This window comes from Drosophila teissieri, chromosome 3R (genome assembly GCF_016746235.2).
Source record: "Drosophila teissieri strain GT53w chromosome 3R, Prin_Dtei_1.1, whole genome shotgun sequence".
NCBI classification, from domain to species: domain Eukaryota; kingdom Metazoa; phylum Arthropoda; class Insecta; order Diptera; family Drosophilidae; genus Drosophila; species Drosophila teissieri.
Window position 1 is genome coordinate 25,026,671 of NC_053032.1, and position 19,197 is coordinate 25,045,867.

General features: G+C 43.0%; 3 protein-coding genes across 4 annotated transcripts; all 3 read left to right on the forward strand.

Annotated features, from left to right (window-relative positions):
- The first annotated feature begins 1,830 nt into the window (after positions 1-1,830).
- LOC122619455 lies at positions 1,831-2,639 on the forward strand. Its single transcript, XM_043796417.1, has 2 exons — positions 1,831-1,999; positions 2,048-2,639. The coding sequence occupies exons 1-2, from the start codon at positions 1,889-1,891 to the stop codon at positions 2,582-2,584; spliced, it is 648 nt and encodes a 215-aa protein (XP_043652352.1). The 5' UTR covers positions 1,831-1,888; the 3' UTR covers positions 2,585-2,639.
- A 1,330-nt stretch (positions 2,640-3,969) lies between these two features.
- LOC122619776 (probable V-type proton ATPase subunit d 2) lies at positions 3,970-5,256 on the forward strand. Its single transcript, XM_043796895.1, has 2 exons — positions 3,970-4,748; positions 4,802-5,256. Exons 1-2 carry the CDS (start codon positions 4,063-4,065, stop codon positions 5,166-5,168), a joined length of 1,053 nt encoding a protein of 350 aa, XP_043652830.1. The 5' UTR covers positions 3,970-4,062; the 3' UTR covers positions 5,169-5,256.
- A 263-nt stretch (positions 5,257-5,519) lies between these two features.
- LOC122619775 (RING finger protein unkempt) lies at positions 5,520-10,029 on the forward strand. Of its 2 annotated transcripts, XM_043796894.1 has the most exons (9): positions 5,520-5,613; positions 5,682-5,891; positions 6,988-7,407; positions 7,471-7,673; positions 7,896-8,005; positions 8,203-8,311; positions 8,464-8,589; positions 8,656-9,236; positions 9,292-10,029. In XM_043796894.1, exons 1-9 carry the CDS (start codon positions 5,549-5,551, stop codon positions 9,487-9,489), a joined length of 2,022 nt encoding a protein of 673 aa, XP_043652829.1. In that variant the 5' UTR covers positions 5,520-5,548; the 3' UTR covers positions 9,490-10,029. The 2 variants fall into 2 exon arrangements, with proteins under 2 accessions (XP_043652829.1, XP_043652828.1); XM_043796893.1 differs by lacking the exons at positions 7,896-8,005; positions 8,203-8,311 and having other exon boundaries at positions 5,521-5,613; positions 8,467-8,589; positions 9,292-10,024.
- Positions 10,030-19,197: the final 9,168 nt, after the last annotated feature.

The following is a 19,197-nucleotide window of genomic DNA, read 5'->3' on the forward strand; positions in this document are numbered from 1 at the left end:
CCTGGCCAGCGACTTATAATTGGGAATCGATGGCCACAAAAGCCTCGAGTGCGCTAGCATTTTCCTGGAAGTGAATCGAGGGGGAAAACTTTCCGCAGCTGCACTCAAAGAAAGCCAATAAAACTTGGTCAACTCTCGAGTGACGATCAACGTGTTTGTCAAGGTTAAAGCGAGTCCTATTGCTCCTCGAACGAGCCAATGGTGGGGGAAACTGCAGTCAAGGTCAGGCAGGATGGGTGGTTGGGTGGTTGGGTGGCTTGGGGTGAGGTTGGCTGGCTTTGGAGCCAAGCAAACAAAACGGTCGCCCATGGGAAGCGGATGCCCCGACAAGGCAATTACCATAATTGCCGTACACATGTGCGTACAAGTTGGCTGCAAACCGATGATATGCATGCATACATAAGTTCAGCAGCTTTGCTTCAAGGACACACTTCCGATGGCACCGAAAGGATTGGGATTGGGATTGGGCTTGGGAGTTGAATTGCAAATAGTTTCGCCATTAGTTGTCGTGCAATTTGCATGACCAGCATCCGCACACTAATGAGCTATGTATGCGACGAGACGCACATGTCAACCTGTCGAAGTGGTTGTGGTATATTGACCCGATTCCGAACCGAACTTGGCATAATTCTCATCATTCGCATTATGTTCATTATTTTCACGCCTTTCTCGCTGTTCGCGCAGCTGTTGGCCACTTGGATGGGGGCCAGTTCTCTGGCAGACCAGAAACTTTGGCTAGAACAAGACCAAAGCGGGCTATTTTGGGATGCCGCGATTTTCACTTGGCAACAGCATCTAGCCAAGCTGATCGAATAACCATACAAATGACCAAGTGACCAAATGACCAAAACACAAATATGGCGTCTTCTTTATCGCTCGCAATTATTTATAGACCAGCTGGTTTTAACTGATAACAGAGGCTGGTCTCAAATTTGCATGATTCACAGGCAAAGCAGTTCAAAATATTGGATAAGTGTACAAATTCCCTTTTCATTGCTTTATTTTTAGGTAGCAAGTCTGCTGTGGGCCAACGTTGCGTATGAGTAATGTTAGATAAGATTATTAATTTAAAGCGAATGTAACGGCAAAGCTGTATGGTAATCTGAGTACTTGTTAAATCTTTATGGGTCCTAAAGGCTTTTCTTATGATTAAGTGATGGAATGGTACTTCCCCGCAGTTTTCTGTGACCTCTAAATTAAAATAGGTGACCAAATGCGCAATATAATTGTGAAATATTGACAACCAAATCGTGAATGTCAATGAAACTTCCCAAACGATTGATTTGTAGTATTCTAAATTTATGAATTGCTGGCAAAATAACTTTGGTAAGGAAACACCCGATCCCCTTGAAGTCAGCTGACCCGCAAATAATCTTTGGCTATAAATCGAGGGCGCGGTTTTTGAGTCAAGTGTGTCTATAAAAATCACGACGTTGATTGGAGGACTTTATCGGTCAGATAGCTCTCCCCGAATTCCACCGTCTGGCTAATTACACATATCTAATCTCACGGAGTTCTTTTTCCAGCTACTGATGTGGTTAGCTTTAGACTTATTACTATACAGTCATATAGCCATGTCGCCCCAGTCATGCGACCAGATATTTCTGCCTCGCGTGGTTGCAATCTTTATGTCCAGCTAAAATTGGATGTTTGCTGATCACTTAATGCCCCAAATGACACGGCTTACGGCTTGTTTTTGTATGTCACGTTTTATGGGAATCATATTATTTAAAAAAAGGGATTAAAGATAGACTTTTGCTATTATTATCTGACTATTGGTATCAAAGAAAATGTAATTTAGGAAAGCAATGTCAGTTGCTTTCTTATCATAAACCTATTGAAGTAGGCATAGAGTTGACAATCCCCAGTAAAATATAATTGAGACAAGATGATTGCCAAGCTGCGCAGGATTTATCCCAGTGGAAAGGCGGTTAGACTTTCCAGCGAACAGTGCTGCTCCAAGGACCTGAACAGTGCGGAAAAGGACTCCAATGTCAAGGTTAGCTAATTGAAATCCTTATCCCAAGTCCACTTAATTCCCCCCCAGAAAATGCGAGCCGAATATCTCATCGAGCGAATGCAGCGGCTTCTGCTCTTCCTGACCGTCTTTCTCCTCTTCCCCGTGGTGATCTTCACCGCCTTCAAGTTCCTGGTAATGGAGCCGCTGTACGGGATCAGGGATAACAATGTGACGATTGGTTCTGGCATGGCCACGGTGATAGTGATGCATGTGCTGGTCACGGGCTATATCCTGCGGCTGGTCTTCATCCAGGAGTTCTCGAGCATGGAGAAGCTGGAGGTGTGGGCCGAGTGGGAGGTGCAGTTGCCAGCGCCCACCCAGATGCATGGGCCAGTGTTCATTGTCCTGCTGCTGATGTCCTACTGCTTCCTGATCATTGGCTTTCCCATAGCCACCTTCTTTGCCCTGAAGTTTGTGGTGCTCAAAAGCTTTGCCCACATCGATGCCGATATTATCTCGGCCATTTGCACCGTAGTCGCCGTTCATGCAGCAGTTGGCTTTTTCATTTACCGCGCTATCTATGCAAAGAGTGCCACCGTCAAGAGCACCAAAATATCGCTGTAAATAAATTGTATCTCTACCTTTTGACCATCTTCAATATAGCAAATGTACATCCCAATACTTTCTTCTCACACAATGGTTGTGTATATAACTCAAACACTTCCTGCTTTCATCATGTGGCTGACATATTTCCGTGAAAATCGTATTGGGCAATGCAAAAACACCACCCACGCGATGATTTCTGTTTGGGTTGAAAGCAATATGAGTTGGAAACGCATTTCAGCTGTCACTCGTCCATCCCGCGATTTGGACTTCTTGACGGGCACATGTCCAGCGATTTCTTGGTGGACAAAGAACGACTGCAGCCTAAGACTTTCCGCATGGAAAGTTTACGCGACATGGCCAATGCCAACTTTAAACTGCACAACGTGATCTTATTTATTGCCCATATCGGCAGATTTTTGTCAGCTGCCATAAATATATCTAAATATTTTTAAAGTCTTTGACGACATTGAAAAGTTGCAGGTGGATCTTGTGGTTTAGGTGCAATAATGGCCAAGAGAGAGTTAAATTGTAACGCGTATTATTTCTATTGAAGCAACTCTTACCATTTCTTCCAGTAGATTTACGACTTGATAGGGCAGAATTTCTGTGGTGACAGTTCCATTATCCATCTGCCAGCAGGAATTAGCTTAGTTTGATCCTAATGCAACGTGAAGATGAGTCTTTACTCGCATTGACACCCCTGTGATGGGCAATTAAGTGCTTGGACGGCCATAACAAATGTCGCTTTATTGCCACATTTATGCGATGCACACGCGGCGACACTAACAAGGCACAGAAATATCAAGAAAGAAAACAAAGGCCCGCCGAGAAATTCGCATATTTATTTGTTCTAGATGAATGGCCGCGTATATTGTAACAACTTGCAGTTAGAATGCTGTTGGCCCGAGCGCAGCTAGTGGACTGAGTAAACAAACAGTTGGCAGCAAGTAAACAAATGGCTCAGAGCAACAGGTCCGATGCTGTCCAGCATCTTGCCAGGCGCATGTGCGGAAATTGCGGGAAAAAAGACCGATAAATCGCTATTTTAAGTTAAAAACAAGCTTTAACTAAGTGAATTAACTTATATCTATCTGATTGGTAGCGCTTTAAAACAAATAACTAAACAAATAAGAATCTTTCAAATTCAAAGTTAAAATTGAAAAACCGTTAGTGGGCTGTCATAAGGGATAAAAAAGGATAAACGAATGGCAGCCTCACATCATCGGTTGCGCCACCTAGCGAGCTTGAGCCGAACTGCAGCGCATAATCCGGCAGATGTCGCCACCGCAAATTCAAATATAATCGTTACTTATATTTGTAGCCAGCTTAACTATAAAATATTTAACAATATTCAACAATATCTGTAATTTGAATCACTTTTTCCGAGAAATTCGTATCACTAAATGTTCAATCGATCCATAGCTGCTCAGTCACAAGTTGCCTGGTGTGAATTTCTCATAGTAAGCCTAATAGTAATCGAAAAACAATAAGCCAAAATGTCGATGATGTTCAATGCGGAGTGGGGCTACCTGGAGGCCCTAACGCGTGGCTTCAAGAACGGCATGCTGAAGCACTCGGACTATCTAAATCTAACCCAGTGCGAGTCCCTCGAGGACGTGATGATCAGCATCCAGGGCACCGACTACGGCCTCATCTTTGGCGGCGAAAAGTCAGAGCCATGTGTGGAGGTGATCGAGCAGTGCCTGAGGGACCGCCTGCTGCAGCAGTACTCCTACATACGCAGCCATTCGACGGAGCCGCTGACCACCTTCATGGAGTTCATACGTTATCCTTTCATGATCGATAACGTGGCACTGTTGGTCGCTGGCCTGAACAACCGCCGATCCATGAAGCGGCTGCTGAGAATGTGCCATCCGCTGGGCGAGTTCGATCAACTGGGCGCCATCGAAGTGGCCACCAATTCCGCGGAGCTCTTCGATGCCGTCCTGATTGACACGCCCATTGCTCGGTTCGTGCCACCCGATCTGCCCATGGAATCACTGCGTTACCTCGACGTGGAGATCGTGCGAGCCCATCTGTACCGCTCTTATCTGGAGAGCTTCTACGACTATTGCAGCCAACTGGGCGGCAACACCGCCGGCGTGATGACCAATCTGTTGTCCTTCGAGGCGGATCGTAGGACGATCACAATAGCAGTGAACGCTATTGGCAGTGATATCAAGTAAGTATCTTGATGTAATTCTGAAATTCTTTCACTCATATCATAACACTCAGTCCAAAGGATCGTCTTAAGATGTTCCCCACCTGCGGCTACCTGCCCAAGATAGCCTTGGACGCCATGTCCTCTTTGAATGACGCGGAAAAGATAAGGGATGTGTGCAATGTGTTCGACGGCTATGGCAAAATGTTCGACAACTTGGAGCGCGACACGGACGGCATGATCACGCTGGAGGACCGCTTTCTCATGATGGAGGCCAAGAAGAATGTGCAGACCTTTCTGCAGCAGTACCACTTCGGCATCTTCTACTCGTTCATCAAACTCAAACTGCTGGAGTGCCGCAATATCGTCTGGATCAGCGAGTGCATTGCGCAGCGCCAGACGGACAGAATCTATGCCTACATTCCCATACCTTTGGACTAAGAACTTATTTCCGTTCCTTCTTCGCTGTGAAATGTTTTCCGTTCCTTTTGGTTTTAAATCTTAAATGATAGTTTAAGTTCAGGTTTTGAAGTGTTATAAATAAAACAGTTTAAGTTCAGGTTTCTAAGTGTTATAAATAAAACACAAGCATCACTATTTAGCATTGAACTGTTAACACTTGTTGCAATTTTGTTGTAGTGCATTTGAAAATTGGCGCCAAATTGATTTCGATTGGTTTGCGTCCCAGCTAACCGCCACCAGAGGTGTGTGTATTTGCTAACCAATCGATATCAACGACATCATCGAAATGTATCGATAATAATCGACTTAAGGCCATCGATGCCAGACGCAGTGATGTTTTTTGCACATCACTAACAACGATGTTGGCAAATGAAACGAACAAGCTGCTGCTTTCCTCGCAGCAGGAAAAGCCAAATCACTACACGTAAATAGATGAAAACTAATGCAAACGATGTTTGAAGTGACGTGCCAACTCTCTGCGTACCGTTTCAGCTACCTGAAGGAGTTCCGCGTGGAGCAGTGCCAGTCGTTTTTGCAGCACAAGTGCAACCAGCATCGCCCCTTCGTCTGTTTCAATTGGCATTTTCAAAACCAGCGTCGGCGTCGTCCAGTGCGAAAACGCGATGGCACATTCAACTACAGTGCGGATAACTATTGCACCAAATACGACGAAACCACTGGCATTTGTCCCGAGGGCGATGAGTGAGTAGAAAATATTGTGAAATCCCTGGGCTTCCAATTCCCCGTGAAATCGCTGAACGATTGCAGCAGTAGTCAGTAGTGGAGGAGAAGGAGGATGAGACAGCAATAGCGAACGACGTAGTATTTTTTTTTTGTTTCCTCTTTGCGCTCTCCTTCCTTCGCGATGTGTGTGTATCTCTTGTCTTCGTGTTTACAAACAAAAACCAAGGTGCGGGTGTGTGCAAGGGGCTGAGGGGGGCGGTGGCAAGGGGGGCTTGGCGTTGTCTGTAAAGCTAAAAGTGAAAATGTAAGTGCGTATGTGGGCGTGCTGATTGGGGTGGTGGTTGTTTTGGCTGTATCTGTGTGTAGGCGAGGTCACCACCGTGCAAAAGTGAAAGTGATTCCAGCTCTATTGGGCTAGCAAATTCTTATCAGCATCCGTTTTATGGTGGTTGTTGCTCTCTTGTCGCATGTATGTATACATGCACAGACGCGCACACACACAAACACAGCGACGCACAGACGAACGGCATCGCTACAAGTGTGTGCGTCATTGTTTTTATTGCGTTTCGCTTTTGCGTGTTTTCTTCTCCGTTTATTTTGATTTTCCCCCGGCAGCTTCGAAATGTACAGTTATTGTGGCTGGCGAGCTTTGGAGAAAAGCTCGGCGAAGCGCAAGAACGGGCTAAAAGTAAAACGCAATTACGCTCTGCGAGAAACAACAAGAAAGTCTGAGTTTATGACCCAGACTCGAGGCCCGACCTCTGACCCCGACCCCTGTTCGATATATTATTGTTGTAGTCTTCTTACAGGGTATAAACGGGTATACACCTGCGTAGGAGATGGAAAGAAAGCGGTTTTAGTTTGGAAAGTGAAAATACTAAGGCTAAAACTATTCATTTGAACTATAAAAATCAATTAAAAACTGGGGTACTTATAGATTAAAAATATATTTATATAATCTAGGTATGTTTAAACATAACTAAAGGTTTTCGATTGAAGATATAAAATGTTATTTATCTTAGTTTTATTTCAAATTAATGGGTATCACATAGCCCGTTCACTTATCCTTAGCGCATGCTTTGACGTCACTAAAACTCCCTTTCTCCCAATTTAGATGCCCCTACTTACACCGCACTGCTGGAGACACCGAAAGGCGATACCATCTGCGCTACTACAAGACATGCATGTGCGTCCACGACACCGACAGCCGTGGATACTGCGTCAAGAATGGACTACACTGCGCCTTTGCCCACGGCATGCAGGACCAGCGCCCACCGGTTTATGACATCAAAGAGCTGGAGACCCTGCAGAACGCAGAGAGCACACTGGACAGCACTAATGCTCTGAATGCCCTGGACAAGGAGCGCAATTTGATGAACGAGGATCCCAAGTGGCAGGACACCAACTACGTGCTGGCCAACTACAAGACAGAGCCCTGCAAGCGCCCACCGCGCCTGTGCCGCCAAGGATACGCTTGTCCACAGTACCACAATAGCAAGGACAAACGTCGCTCGCCCAGGAAATACAAGTACAGGTGAGCTTTACCCTTGAATTCATCTTAAAGTCAGTTTTAAACGACGATGTACCACTGCTTCAGGTCCACTCCTTGCCCCAATGTCAAGCACGGCGAGGAATGGGGAGAACCGGGTAACTGCGAGGCCGGCGATAACTGCCAGTACTGCCACACACGCACCGAGCAGCAGTTCCATCCGGAGATCTACAAGTCGACCAAGTGCAACGATGTCCAACAGGCCGGGTACTGTCCGCGCAGCGTCTTCTGCGCCTTTGCCCATGTGGAACGTAAGTATAGAGGATTCGCTGTGCTCCACAACCAGTTGTAGGGATTTCTTTAGGGCCGAGTTCCGATTTACCCGTTCTAACTTTATGTTTGTCTTCTACTCGCCTCATCAATCAACCCGCAAATCTGTTTCAAACTACCTATCGAATCCTTGAATCCATATGCATCAATCAATGTTTGCTCGGTGTTGCTTGTCCATGTAACTACTCCCAATCCAAATAAAGCATGCTCAATTGACGAGAAGGCGCGGGATCACACGGTGTCCCTAAGCGAGCTTATTTCCAATGCGTATCCTGATTTAAAAGCCCAGGATGCGTTTCAAAGGGGCGATAATGTACGTATTACCGAACCAATACACTCACCCAAAATAACGCCATCGATTTGCATCGCCTAAACCCAAACATACTACCACACATCGTTTGCCGCTCTAATCCAGCTAACCATCATCAACTAACTGCTTAACACCGTCAATAAGCCATTTAATCATGTGTCCTGCTCTCCTCGATTTTTCTTTTCGTTACGTTCTCTTAGTTGTTGAACATTGATGGTAATAGCACCAATAAAATGTTGGTAGACGCTTTGGAAAACACAACAAATTTCAGCAAATTTTTAAGTTTCTCACGACCCCTGGACAGTCGTTGTGAGTATCCAAGAGTCCTGATATGCGTACGCCTAAGTTATACACTAGAATTACGTTGGTTGTGGACGATGAATGTCAGCGCTAATATAGCAATTGCCTCGCCCACTTGCCTAACTGAAACTCAATAATTTTTTGTCTTCACTCTTTGCAAGCAGCTTGCTCACTGGACGATCCGCGCGAGAACTCATTGTCGGCGAGTCTGGCCAATACTAGCTTATTAACACGTTCCTCGGCGCCAATTAACATTCCTAATACGACTCTAAATAACTCAATTAACGGTAAGTTATCAACGGCCCACGAGTGCCAACTAATTGCTAAAGCTAATACCCATTCCATTTGCACAGATTTTAACTCAGGTGGCTTCGCCGTCAACATTCCCAGCAGCTCGCTCCCCTACAGTCCCACCAACCATGCCAATCTCTTCAACGTGGACGCCTTCAACTATGGCGGCTCAAACAAACTCAGCAATTCCCTTTCGGCCACCCAGAATGATAGCAGTCTCTTCTTTCCGTCGCGCATTATATCGCCTGGATTTGGTGATGGCTTGTCGATTAGTCCTTCGGTAAGGATATCCGAATTGAATACCATACGCGACGACATCAACAGCAGCTCGGTGGGAAATAGTCTATTTGAGAACACTATTAATACGGCCAAGAATGCGTTCAGCCTGCAATCTCTGCAGTCGCAAAACAACAGCGACCTCGGCCGCATCACCAATGAGCTGCTCACAAAGAATGCTCAAATCCACAAGTTGAACGGACGCTACGAGGACATGGCATGCAAGCTAAAGATCGCGGAGCTCCATCGGGATAAGGCCAAGCAGGAGGCGCAGGAGTGGAAGGAGCGCTATGACTTAGCACAGATACAGCTCAATTTGCCAGCAGAGCTTCGGGACTTGTCCATACAGAAATTGAAGCAATTGCAGGTTAGTCGCTATATTATATTTCCAATTTAATGGATCTAACATGCTGCCATTTTAGTCAAAGCTGCGCACCGATTTGGAGGAGGTCGACAAAGTATTATATTTAGAAAATGCCAAGAAGTGCATGAAGTGCGAGGAGAACAATCGCACGGTAACTCTGGAGCCGTGCAACCACCTGTCTATCTGCAATACATGCGCTGAATCGGTCACCGAGTGTCCCTACTGTCAGGTGCCGGTAATAACCACACACACCTAGAACATGTTTTATCAGCAACAGGACCACAAGTGGCCCTTTGGCTGAAAATCGGATAGGAAAGGGGATTCCGATAGGATATGAATGGATCATGGGGATCAAGACCGCGAACAGCATGACAATGTGGTACTCACAAAGCAAACTTTAGTCATAAGCAAAACGTTGAAACTTTTGATCAGTTAGGATTTGACACAAGCCTACTACTTGTGCAAGTGGCAAGGAATATATAATTTATATTTTCAATCTACGCAAAATATGCAAATTATCGTCATGAATATTAGCAATTACTAGGCACAAACTATTAATTGAATTAGATAGCAACTCTAAGCAAATAAGTATATAATTTTATTTTTGTTTATTTTTTCTCAAATCGAATACAGGAAAAAACATTTTAAATTGATTTTTTACTATGCTTTATGTAACCAACTCTTTTAATTTTGTTTAATATTCAGTGTTTAGGCATATATATTTTCTAATTTACTGCACGAATTTGCAATGTCTCATTTATTTTTTTTTTACCCACATATATTTGTGTATCTCTATATTTGTATTTAAATATGCTACACTTTCAGTCATATTGTACTTTTCACTAGTATTACATAAGAAATTATGAGAACTAAACCATTACAAGAGGTAATTGGTTGAAGGATATAATAAATATATAATATATTAATTTTTCTAGACACTTTTAGCAATTGACTATTAACAAATTTATAGAAACCAACAAATTTAACAATATATTGTCGCATAGAAGAGCAGAAAACAACCACAAACAAACAAATACCACCAGTGATTTTATATAAGCCGATTTTCAAACTGTATTTTTTATGTATGTGTTTCAAACTTGTGAAAGCAAACTACAACTAAAAGCCAAGACAATGGTCATAAAATCAATGTAACTGACGGGTAATCAATCTTAGTCAGTACTCAGCCCTTTTTTTTCTTTTTCCAAATGCACAAGAGTAATTATAGACGTTGAAACGAAAAGTAACTAAATGCGACGACGCTTTTCCTTATCAAAAAGTAAATTTTGTTTTCTGAAAACCAAGTTGAATGTATTAAGACACTTTGCTTTTATTTAGGTTTTGGTGGGTGCAGCGTATGTAAACCAATGCCATTAACCAGTCACAAAATTACAAACTTACGTATATTCTCTATTAGGTTACTTTGTGATTTGTATAGTGCTTTAAGTACTTACTTTGCAGTTGACTTCAATCTTCATTTTACTTTCATCGTCTCAACTGGACGCTTCCAATTTAGTAAAAGCAAAAAATGAATCGTCAATGTCAAAACGTAATATTTAAGTCATATAAAATCAAGCATTTGGCTGATGGTACAAGAACGAATATGAATAGATATATATTTATGGAAAATTTGAACGCAGATTCGATGAGTGTGATGTAGAAAGCATAAACAATAAAAGTAACTCGATACAGCGAAATGAACAGAGTTTAATGAAAATGTTAACCAGAGTTAATGTAAAACCGTCTTCAAAAACCATTGTATTTTTCTGGAAAAATCAAATTATCAAATGTAATCAATTGGACAATGTTGAATGAAACTGAAACGTGTTGTTAGCTAGTTGAGTTGAATTGATAAAGATGTAATCAAAATGAAACTGTTCTGGAAATGAATTGAATTGAATATGAATATGAAATGAACATAGGCATTTATTGGAAACAAAAGCAACACTATGAATATATACAAATGAAAAACTGAAATATATTATTACAAAGCTAACTAGGAAAGGCAGCGCAAAGGCTCTTATCTCTGTGTGTGTTTGTACTGTGTTTTTTAGAAGCCAAATCAGCAAGAAATACAAATAATTAATAAATATAACAATAAACAAATGTGTGTTAACTTATAAATGCTTTAATAGTTTATGATACAAGTGTACACAAAAAAACTAAAAATCACGAGAACAAATGATGAGAAAATTGGTTTTATAATGGAGCTGTTGAGTCGCAAATCTATTGTGTGTAATACCAAAACTAAACTGAATGCATACCTCTCTCAGAATATCCTTGACTCTCATCAACGGGCACAGTTTAAAGATTTGCTAATTTACTTTATAAATCTCCACGATATACATGGGATGTCTATCGACCTACACGTTTTTCAACCCCATTCATTCCAAACCAACCAATGCAAAGCAAAGCAATTTTACAACATGTCAAGAAATCCATTTCACGCCATCTCAACTGTGAAGAATTAAACAGAAACCAGATCGAAAAGTATATGTACGTTACATACATATATATTTATAGATGACACATGTATTTTGTATACGCTACTGTAAGAGTGATTTTTATGTGATTTTGAAACTACTTGAATATGTGATCCAGAAATATATAAAAAACAAAAAGAACAAAAAAATACAAATATTTATATATATTAAATGCAAGCTCGCGACAGCAAACAGCAATAAAACAAATCAAATTGTAAACCAACTTGACTTTATGTACAACAACAATGACGACAAGCAAATATGTTGTACTGCTCCAGCTCCATTTAGAAAACAAAAGGCAAGAGAAGAAGGAATTTGGTAGTTGAAGAGATATGGACACACGTAGAATACTTAACAAATTGTCAAATGAACACGTAGACCAGAAAAAACATCAAAATTGTAATGACAAACCAAAAAAAGAACAAGTAAATAAATGTCTAAAATATCTAATTGAATTAGTAGCTAGCTTATAGGGTTCTCAAGTGAAAATTTACCAAAAGGAAATACAAACGAGTAACAAAAGCAAAGGCAATTACTTCTCTAGCTCTAGAACTAAGAACAAATGTTTGCTACCAATTGTTTCAACTAGTTAATCTATAATAAATTAACAAATTGTAGAAAACTGTAACTAAAGGTTTAACAAGCATAGCAACCAACAAAAAAAACATGAAAACTCTGAACACCGAACAGGAATTTTAAATATGAAATCGCGGAGACCGAGCAATTTGCAATCGAAAGTACTGTCTAGTATTTTAAACTTGTCTACGAATTATGAATCAAATGGATATATGCAGTTTTGTGCGAACCAAGCCCACACAGACACACACAATAAGTGAAACACGATGAACTAAGTGGAATCAATATAAAAAGATTTTATTTTTTTTTCTAGAATACTACAAATGTGTGTCAAGACCTAAATGAATTAAGCAGAATTTGAAACTTTTACTAGAAATAACCGCTGAACTAGATTCGAACAAATTCAACAGCTCTGTATAAGTTAACTTACAACTAGCCTAGGCTATAGGAAATATGACAAATATATTAATCTATATAGAATATCTATGCAAATTTTATATCTAACTTGCGGTTCATGTCTCGGCTAAATCTCACTTCAGTTATATCAGTTTAAACTTATTCATCATTTCTTTATTGGCCCCCGTTTATATGGGGATCGTCGAATGATATTAATATTGATGCACCGATATTGGTCGGATGCAATAAAGCTCTTGACTTATACAGTTTCTTATCGGGGATTTATTGGCGCGGAAACGCGGTCATAGCAATTAAATTTATCACTTGCAGTATACATTATACATTAAAGTACGTTGAACATCCCTTGATATTATAAAACCTAAAGACCAAAAACAATATTTGCTTAACGATGTTAATTTGCTTTATTATTTCCTTTTTGTAGTGACTCGCTTTATTTCCTCGCCTCAACGGGCAATGTTGTGTGTTATTGCTAAAGTTATTGTCAAGAGTGAATAATTATATATATTTAGAGAGAGACAGAATCAAGAAATTAGTAATTGTAATTGTAATGTTTAAAATGAAAAACAAGATACAAACAATAGACTCGGATTCAAAAACACCCTTCCACATTGTAGAGAATGCAACCTTAACAAATCAATTATTGAACTAGTTATGCCCACAGTGGATATGAATGAATACAAATATTTGAATATTTATATACACATATTACGTATTACCTATGGATAGCATTATCAAATTATTATCAAGCAAATTGTGTAGCAATTTAGTTATGTATTTCGAAAACGAGAACAAATGTTTGTCCAAGGCGACCACACAAAGCAACAAAAGCATCTGCCTCAATCCGAATATACACACCTCTATATACATACTTGTATTTACGAACCTAAGTGTTGGCAATAATCGAGCGGACAGCAGGAGTTTCTATATAGGCATTTGCTATGGAGAGTTACTACTATGTAAACTATGCAATTAACAAATTGATAAATACAAATTACTATTTAAAAGAAAGATTAATAAAACCGTGTTTAAAGCAAGCCACTCTCCCCCTTCACCGACTTCCTTTCCTAATTTGCTGATGAGAATGCCGCAATTTTTGCCCAGTTCTCTTTCCAATTCTTTTTTTTTTTCGATTTTTTTTTTATTTTGCAGTCTGCAGACAAGACAAAGCCAAGGCGCTTGGTTCCCATGCGTGATTTCAATCTGGCCCAGCCACACAACCACAACAAAGAGCAGCAGAGAAGCAGAGAAAAGGGCAATATAAAAGGTAAAGGCAGTGCAACATCGGCATCAGCAGCACAAAACTCGTAAGAATTTTAAAATGCACGATAATCGTTCAGTGATAGCTAAGCAAGCCGACAATGCCCCGGCTGCCTGCCTGCCCTGCCCTTGCACTGATAAAAAATCACCTCCCCAATTCGAATTCATTCAGTTTTTCTATACTAATATAAAAAATCCTTTTTTTCCGAATTATTATGATTTTCTTAATTTACGAAGATATCTTTAGATGTTTTTAAAATTGTGTTTACTAAACACATTTTATTAATCCACAAATTAGTTAATCCATGCATTCTGGGTGGTCTCCCCCTGCAGATTTATTTTGTCAGTGCATCATCTCATCTCTGCCACTGCCACTTTAACCTGAGCCACCGAGGTCCAGGGAGCCAGTTTGAAACAAGGTAGGATGCTGCCGTTGTGTTGCTGTTGCTGTTGCTGCGATATCGCCGCGTTCGCGCGTTAAACACAAGCGCAACAATTTTTATTCTGTCAGCGAACGCGTGCCTGTATTTGTGTGGTCCCGGCCTCAAACTGGACTGGACCGTGGCTCCATGGGCTCCTGCTGCCTGCTGCCTGCCATCCTTACCATTCCAACCACCTCCACCTCCGCCTCCATCTCCTTCCTCTGCCTTCTGATCTTGCGTGGCGATCTCACGCGCTTGCGCCTGCGCCGAGAAGCATTGTGAAGGAGCACACTGCAGTGCAAACTGGCGGGCATATCGGTGGTTGTGGTGATGGTTAGCCAACTTGCCCTGGTAGCTCGCTGGCTGGCTTATAAATAGGTTTTATGAGCGCAAAAGTGTTGCCATTTTTCATGCTGGCAAAATGCATGCCACCGACCCGCCGCCACCATTAAACCAACTATTTTTAGATGGACATTTGCAAGGGCGGCCCGGCGGAGGAGATCTGCATCAGCGTCAGGCTTTCGCCTCGATCTCGATTCGTGTCCATGTTCTGCAGTGTTTCGCACGCTGCACGCTACACGCATTTCCACTCGAAACTTGTTCTCTGCGCCCGCTGCCATCGCTTCCCCCGCCGTGATTTGTAACACGATACATTTCGCCGCCGCCGCCGCCGACCGGAGGAGTAAGGGTGTATATATAGGACCTACGATCCGATCCGATCCCATCCGATCCGATCCCTGCTGCTTCTAATGCATTTTTCAGCTCTTTTGCATCGCGACTGGGTCCGAGATCAGCTCATTAGGCATTTTTAATTTGACATCGCGCGCAATTTATGTGGGAATTTCACGGCGTGTACTTTGACTCATCCCAAAAGAGTCGCAACGAAACGAAACGAAACGAAAGACTTAGGCAGCGAACTTGGCGCGCCAAGCTCTGCTCAAAAATCAATTTTCAATTTGCTGCAGTTGGTCGGGTTGGTGTGTGTGTTGGTGCGAGGGGAAAAGGCACCGGACGAGACGGAATGGGGCTCGTGTGACTACCTCTGGGCCCGGACTGACTGACGGACTGACTGACTGCCTGCCGTCCTGCCTGCAACATCCGCAGATCAAAGCCAAGCGATGGAGTGCGCAAGGCGACCCCAAAATTGAATGACAAGGAGACTGGCTTGTTAGTGGGACAACGAAGCGATGCATGCCCTTAGAAATTATAGTTGGTGGCTTTAATGAATATTATTTATATTTTTATATATACCTTGGAGTAATAAGGCAGGATATAAAGGATCACTAGTAAATCAATTATTTATATAAAGTAGTTAGCATGAGCTTACAAACCAACACACCAAAGTGTACATGCCACTGGAATAGAGTATCGTAAATCTATTTAGCCGGCACAGGCGTTGACGTTGATGTTGGCCCCAACTTAACGAAGTGTTGCTCGACGGTCCCCGCCCTCCGGCCCTCCATTTAACCCCTGGCTGCCGGCGGTCTCTGCATTCCGCGTGCGGTTTTTGTGGCCGGGCGGCATTTGGCCACGAGCGGCGCATAACAAAAAGGGAGTACTGCCTGGCTGACTGTATTGGCATTTCGAAATTGAAAACCCTGCGAAGATAAAAAAATGTGCAATTTTCTAAGACCCTAAAAGCACTTGAGAGGGAACAGCTTTCCGATGTTTCACCTATGATGGTGTTTTACGTGCTGTTGCTGGTCATCAACTTTCCATAATCGGCGCGCAGACAACAAACAACTTGAGCCTTCGACGCGGCCCGCCCGCTGGGTACCGTCCACAACAACAACGATACTAGCAGCAACAGCAACAACAACAACAACAACAACAACAGCAGCAACAATAACAACAAGAGCAACAAGCGCCACTTTGCTGTCAATTCAAAATGATAAAGCAAACAAATATTAACCCACTCCAAGTGGACGCATGTGGCTGCCGTCTCATGGCACTTTCTGACAGCCCAGCGACACTCGAGTCGTTCCGATCCGATCCGAGCCAAGCCGAACCGATCCCGGGATCTTTCACTGAGACTCTGGGACTCTTGGACTCTGGGACTCTCGGACTGTGGGAATGTGCCACGGCCTGCGTCGCCGTCGTTTCCCCACATTCAGAAAGACACACACTCGCCTTGCCACGGCTTAAATGCTGTTCCAGGCCATAATGACTTTTAATTTTTATGGCACTGGCTGCCGAGGATGCCGATGCCGATGCAGCAACAGCAACAGCAGCCGCAGAGCTTAAGTCGCATATAATTCAAGTCCATCAACGCATGCGCTTCACTTGACCACCGCCATGATACACATTTAAATACGAGAGCCCATTCCCCTCGAGAAAATCCCCCTTGAACTGTTCGCCTGTCGCCTGCACGGCCACTTGAGAGGGCATCCATGTGACTCGTCTGCGTCTGGACTGAATCTATGCAGCTCCTCCAACTCTCCGCACTCCACGAATGTGGATCTCCAGATGCGCGGTGCTCGGTGCCCCGATGCTCGATGGTCGATGTTCGAGAGGGCAACAACGGCTCAGCGTTGTTTAATATTTTAAGTAAGTGCTGCCGCTTGGCTTGTGGTGAGCATGGATGAAGCTCGATGGGATTGCTATTCCTTCTAAGATGCAGTCCAATTTGTTAACAACGAATCAGGAGTGCGGGCCCTTGGGTCGAAGTGGGTTATAACCTTTGAACAACAAAGACTACTTTCTATTAAGTAGTCCTGGGAAATACACAAAAACTGAACTTATTTGTTGTAAGAGTTGCAATATATGATGTTTCTGTACTTTTATAAACAAACCGTAAATCTTATTCCCAGAAAATGATGTCAGTTATCATAGTATAATTTTTTTCCACCGAATAACTGGCATATGTTTCCATATCTGCCGACATTTGATTTGTGTACTGATTTGGCAGGAGGAACATTCCGCACATTTAGCTGCATTTTTGCGGTTTGTCTCGTGCAAAAACTGTTGACCAAATACGCGCCGCATGTGGCCGAAATGCCTTTCCTGTTCCAGCCTCCTTTTGGGCCAGTGGGCACTGCTTACTCACCGTGTTCTCGACTGCTGCTCGGCCGTTCGACTGCTGTTTAAACCGCATCGATCGCTGCCAGCTGATAGCACAATGGACCCACTGCACAATGATAACTATGCCGCTTACGACTTTTTGACTCTCGTGCCGGTCAGGATCAAAAGGAGCCCGGTTGACAAATGTTTGTGTACACGCACACACTGAAAGACTGAGACACTTGGGATGAGACCCTTTTTGTGCCCAGTTACTTGGACTCTGGCTGTGAATGTTTATGTTACAAGCCCCCGGCCCTTGCCACTGCCCCTCTATGTTTTGCTCCTGAACTGAAACCATTCAGTGGCTGTTCGTGCCTTTGTGGTGGCGAATTCTCGGGAATACCGGAGGCACATCCATCCATTTGCCTAATTTCTATCTCGGCAGCAATTCCCCAATGGCATTTCACTTAGATTTATGTGAATTAAACAGCTTGGACACAGCCACTTCCCTTCCCTTCGCTTGCACGTCCCAGTCCCAATCCGAGTTCGAATCCCTGGTAGCCGTAAATGTCAACATCCATTAGAGACCTCAAACCGTTAGTGGCATTTGTCGCACGCTATGAGGCAGGCCGAAAGCAACCGCCGCAGTCACAACACAAGAGTCTCACAACTCGCAGCATGATTGAGTGCCTGATTCTCGGAATCAAATCGAAGAATCGAAATCAGCATTGACTTCATATGAGAGAACTGAACTGTGCCTGTTTCGATCGTTGTTAGTTTGCTGTTGAGGCAACGAGCCATTTTAGCTGCCATTAACATCGGGCCATAAACAATATTAATATTCTCGTAAATATTAGTTGGTATCAGTTATTAAATTACCGCGACCTTCACAGCAGATAACCGAGCAAACCGGTGCGACGGGCCAAAGCACGCGTTATGGCCATTATTATTTGTTAATTATGTGGCCGCTCATGGTTCTCTCTAATGCCAGAGCCGCGCGACTTGTGCAGCCAAAACAAAAGACTTTGGCAACAAACTTGCCAGCAGCAGCCACAGCTAGCTCAGTGACCATAAAGCACTTCCAAAATTCAATGAACCCCAAGCGAGAGCGGCATAGTTGTGGAGTCACAATCGAAATTGGCCTTTAGATACTCTATATGACAAAAATTCAGTAACGAAACTGCTTACCTTTTAATGGTCAATTGCACTTTCTTTAAAGTGCCTTAAAATACCTTTAATCAAGCTGATCGTTTTATATTTTAAATTAAAAAGTAAGAGAATGGCTTTTCCCCCCTCATCCACCCCAAATCACATTACATAAGCCACATACCCGCACCCCGGGAAAGCGCATAAAAAAAAAAGAAACAAAAATTCAAGTTTCATATCGATGTTTTATGATCGAAACACCAACGAAAAGTAAGAGAAACAAAAAGAGCAAATCAGCCGCAACCCATGGCGTTGGTGGGAATGGTGGGATCCAAGCCGAAAATCATCCGCAGACCAGCAGGAAGGGATCGACGAGGACGTAGAGGTGGAGATGGAGACGATCCGGGCGAGGCAGCAGCAGCAGCAGCCATGTTAACAACTTCCATTAAAAGAAATTAAAAGCAGACGAAGACGCCGTTGGATGCGGACGCGCCATGGCGCACAGAAAATGGCGTTCCATCTGCTCTTCGGCATCTGTCCATGGATTCCATGCCGCGTTGGAGCAAAGGAGCAGCTTGCTGGGCTCTCGAGCATCCAGTTGGCCAGCGAATGGTCTGGATATTTCCGGTACGTCTATCTGGAGGCTCTGGCCCACGGAAAAAGTAT

What these genes read in the sequence shown, in the direction of transcription:
- LOC122619455 (XM_043796417.1), top strand. Translation starts at nt 1,889, where the DNA reads ATGATTGCCAAGCTGCGCAGGATTTATCCCAGTGGAAAGGCGGTTAGA. An exon ending in AAAAGGACTCCAATGTCAAG is followed by an intron (nt 2,000 to 2,047) that starts GTTAGCTAATTG and finishes ATTCCCCCCCAG; the next exon opens with AAAATGCGAGCCGAATATCT.
- LOC122619776 (XM_043796895.1), top strand. Translation starts at nt 4,063, where the DNA reads ATGTCGATGATGTTCAATGCGGAGTGGGGCTACCTGGAGGCCCTAACG. An exon ending in GCTATTGGCAGTGATATCAA is followed by an intron (nt 4,749 to 4,801) that starts GTAAGTATCTTG and finishes CATAACACTCAG; the next exon opens with TCCAAAGGATCGTCTTAAGA.
- LOC122619775 (XM_043796894.1), top strand. Translation starts at nt 5,549, where the DNA reads ATGTTGGCAAATGAAACGAACAAGCTGCTGCTTTCCTCGCAGCAGGAA. An exon ending in GAAAAGCCAAATCACTACAC is followed by an intron (nt 5,614 to 5,681) that starts GTAAATAGATGA and finishes GTACCGTTTCAG; the next exon opens with CTACCTGAAGGAGTTCCGCG. An exon ending in CGTTTCAAAGGGGCGATAAT is followed by an intron (nt 8,006 to 8,202) that starts GTACGTATTACC and finishes ACGTTCTCTTAG; the next exon opens with TTGTTGAACATTGATGGTAA.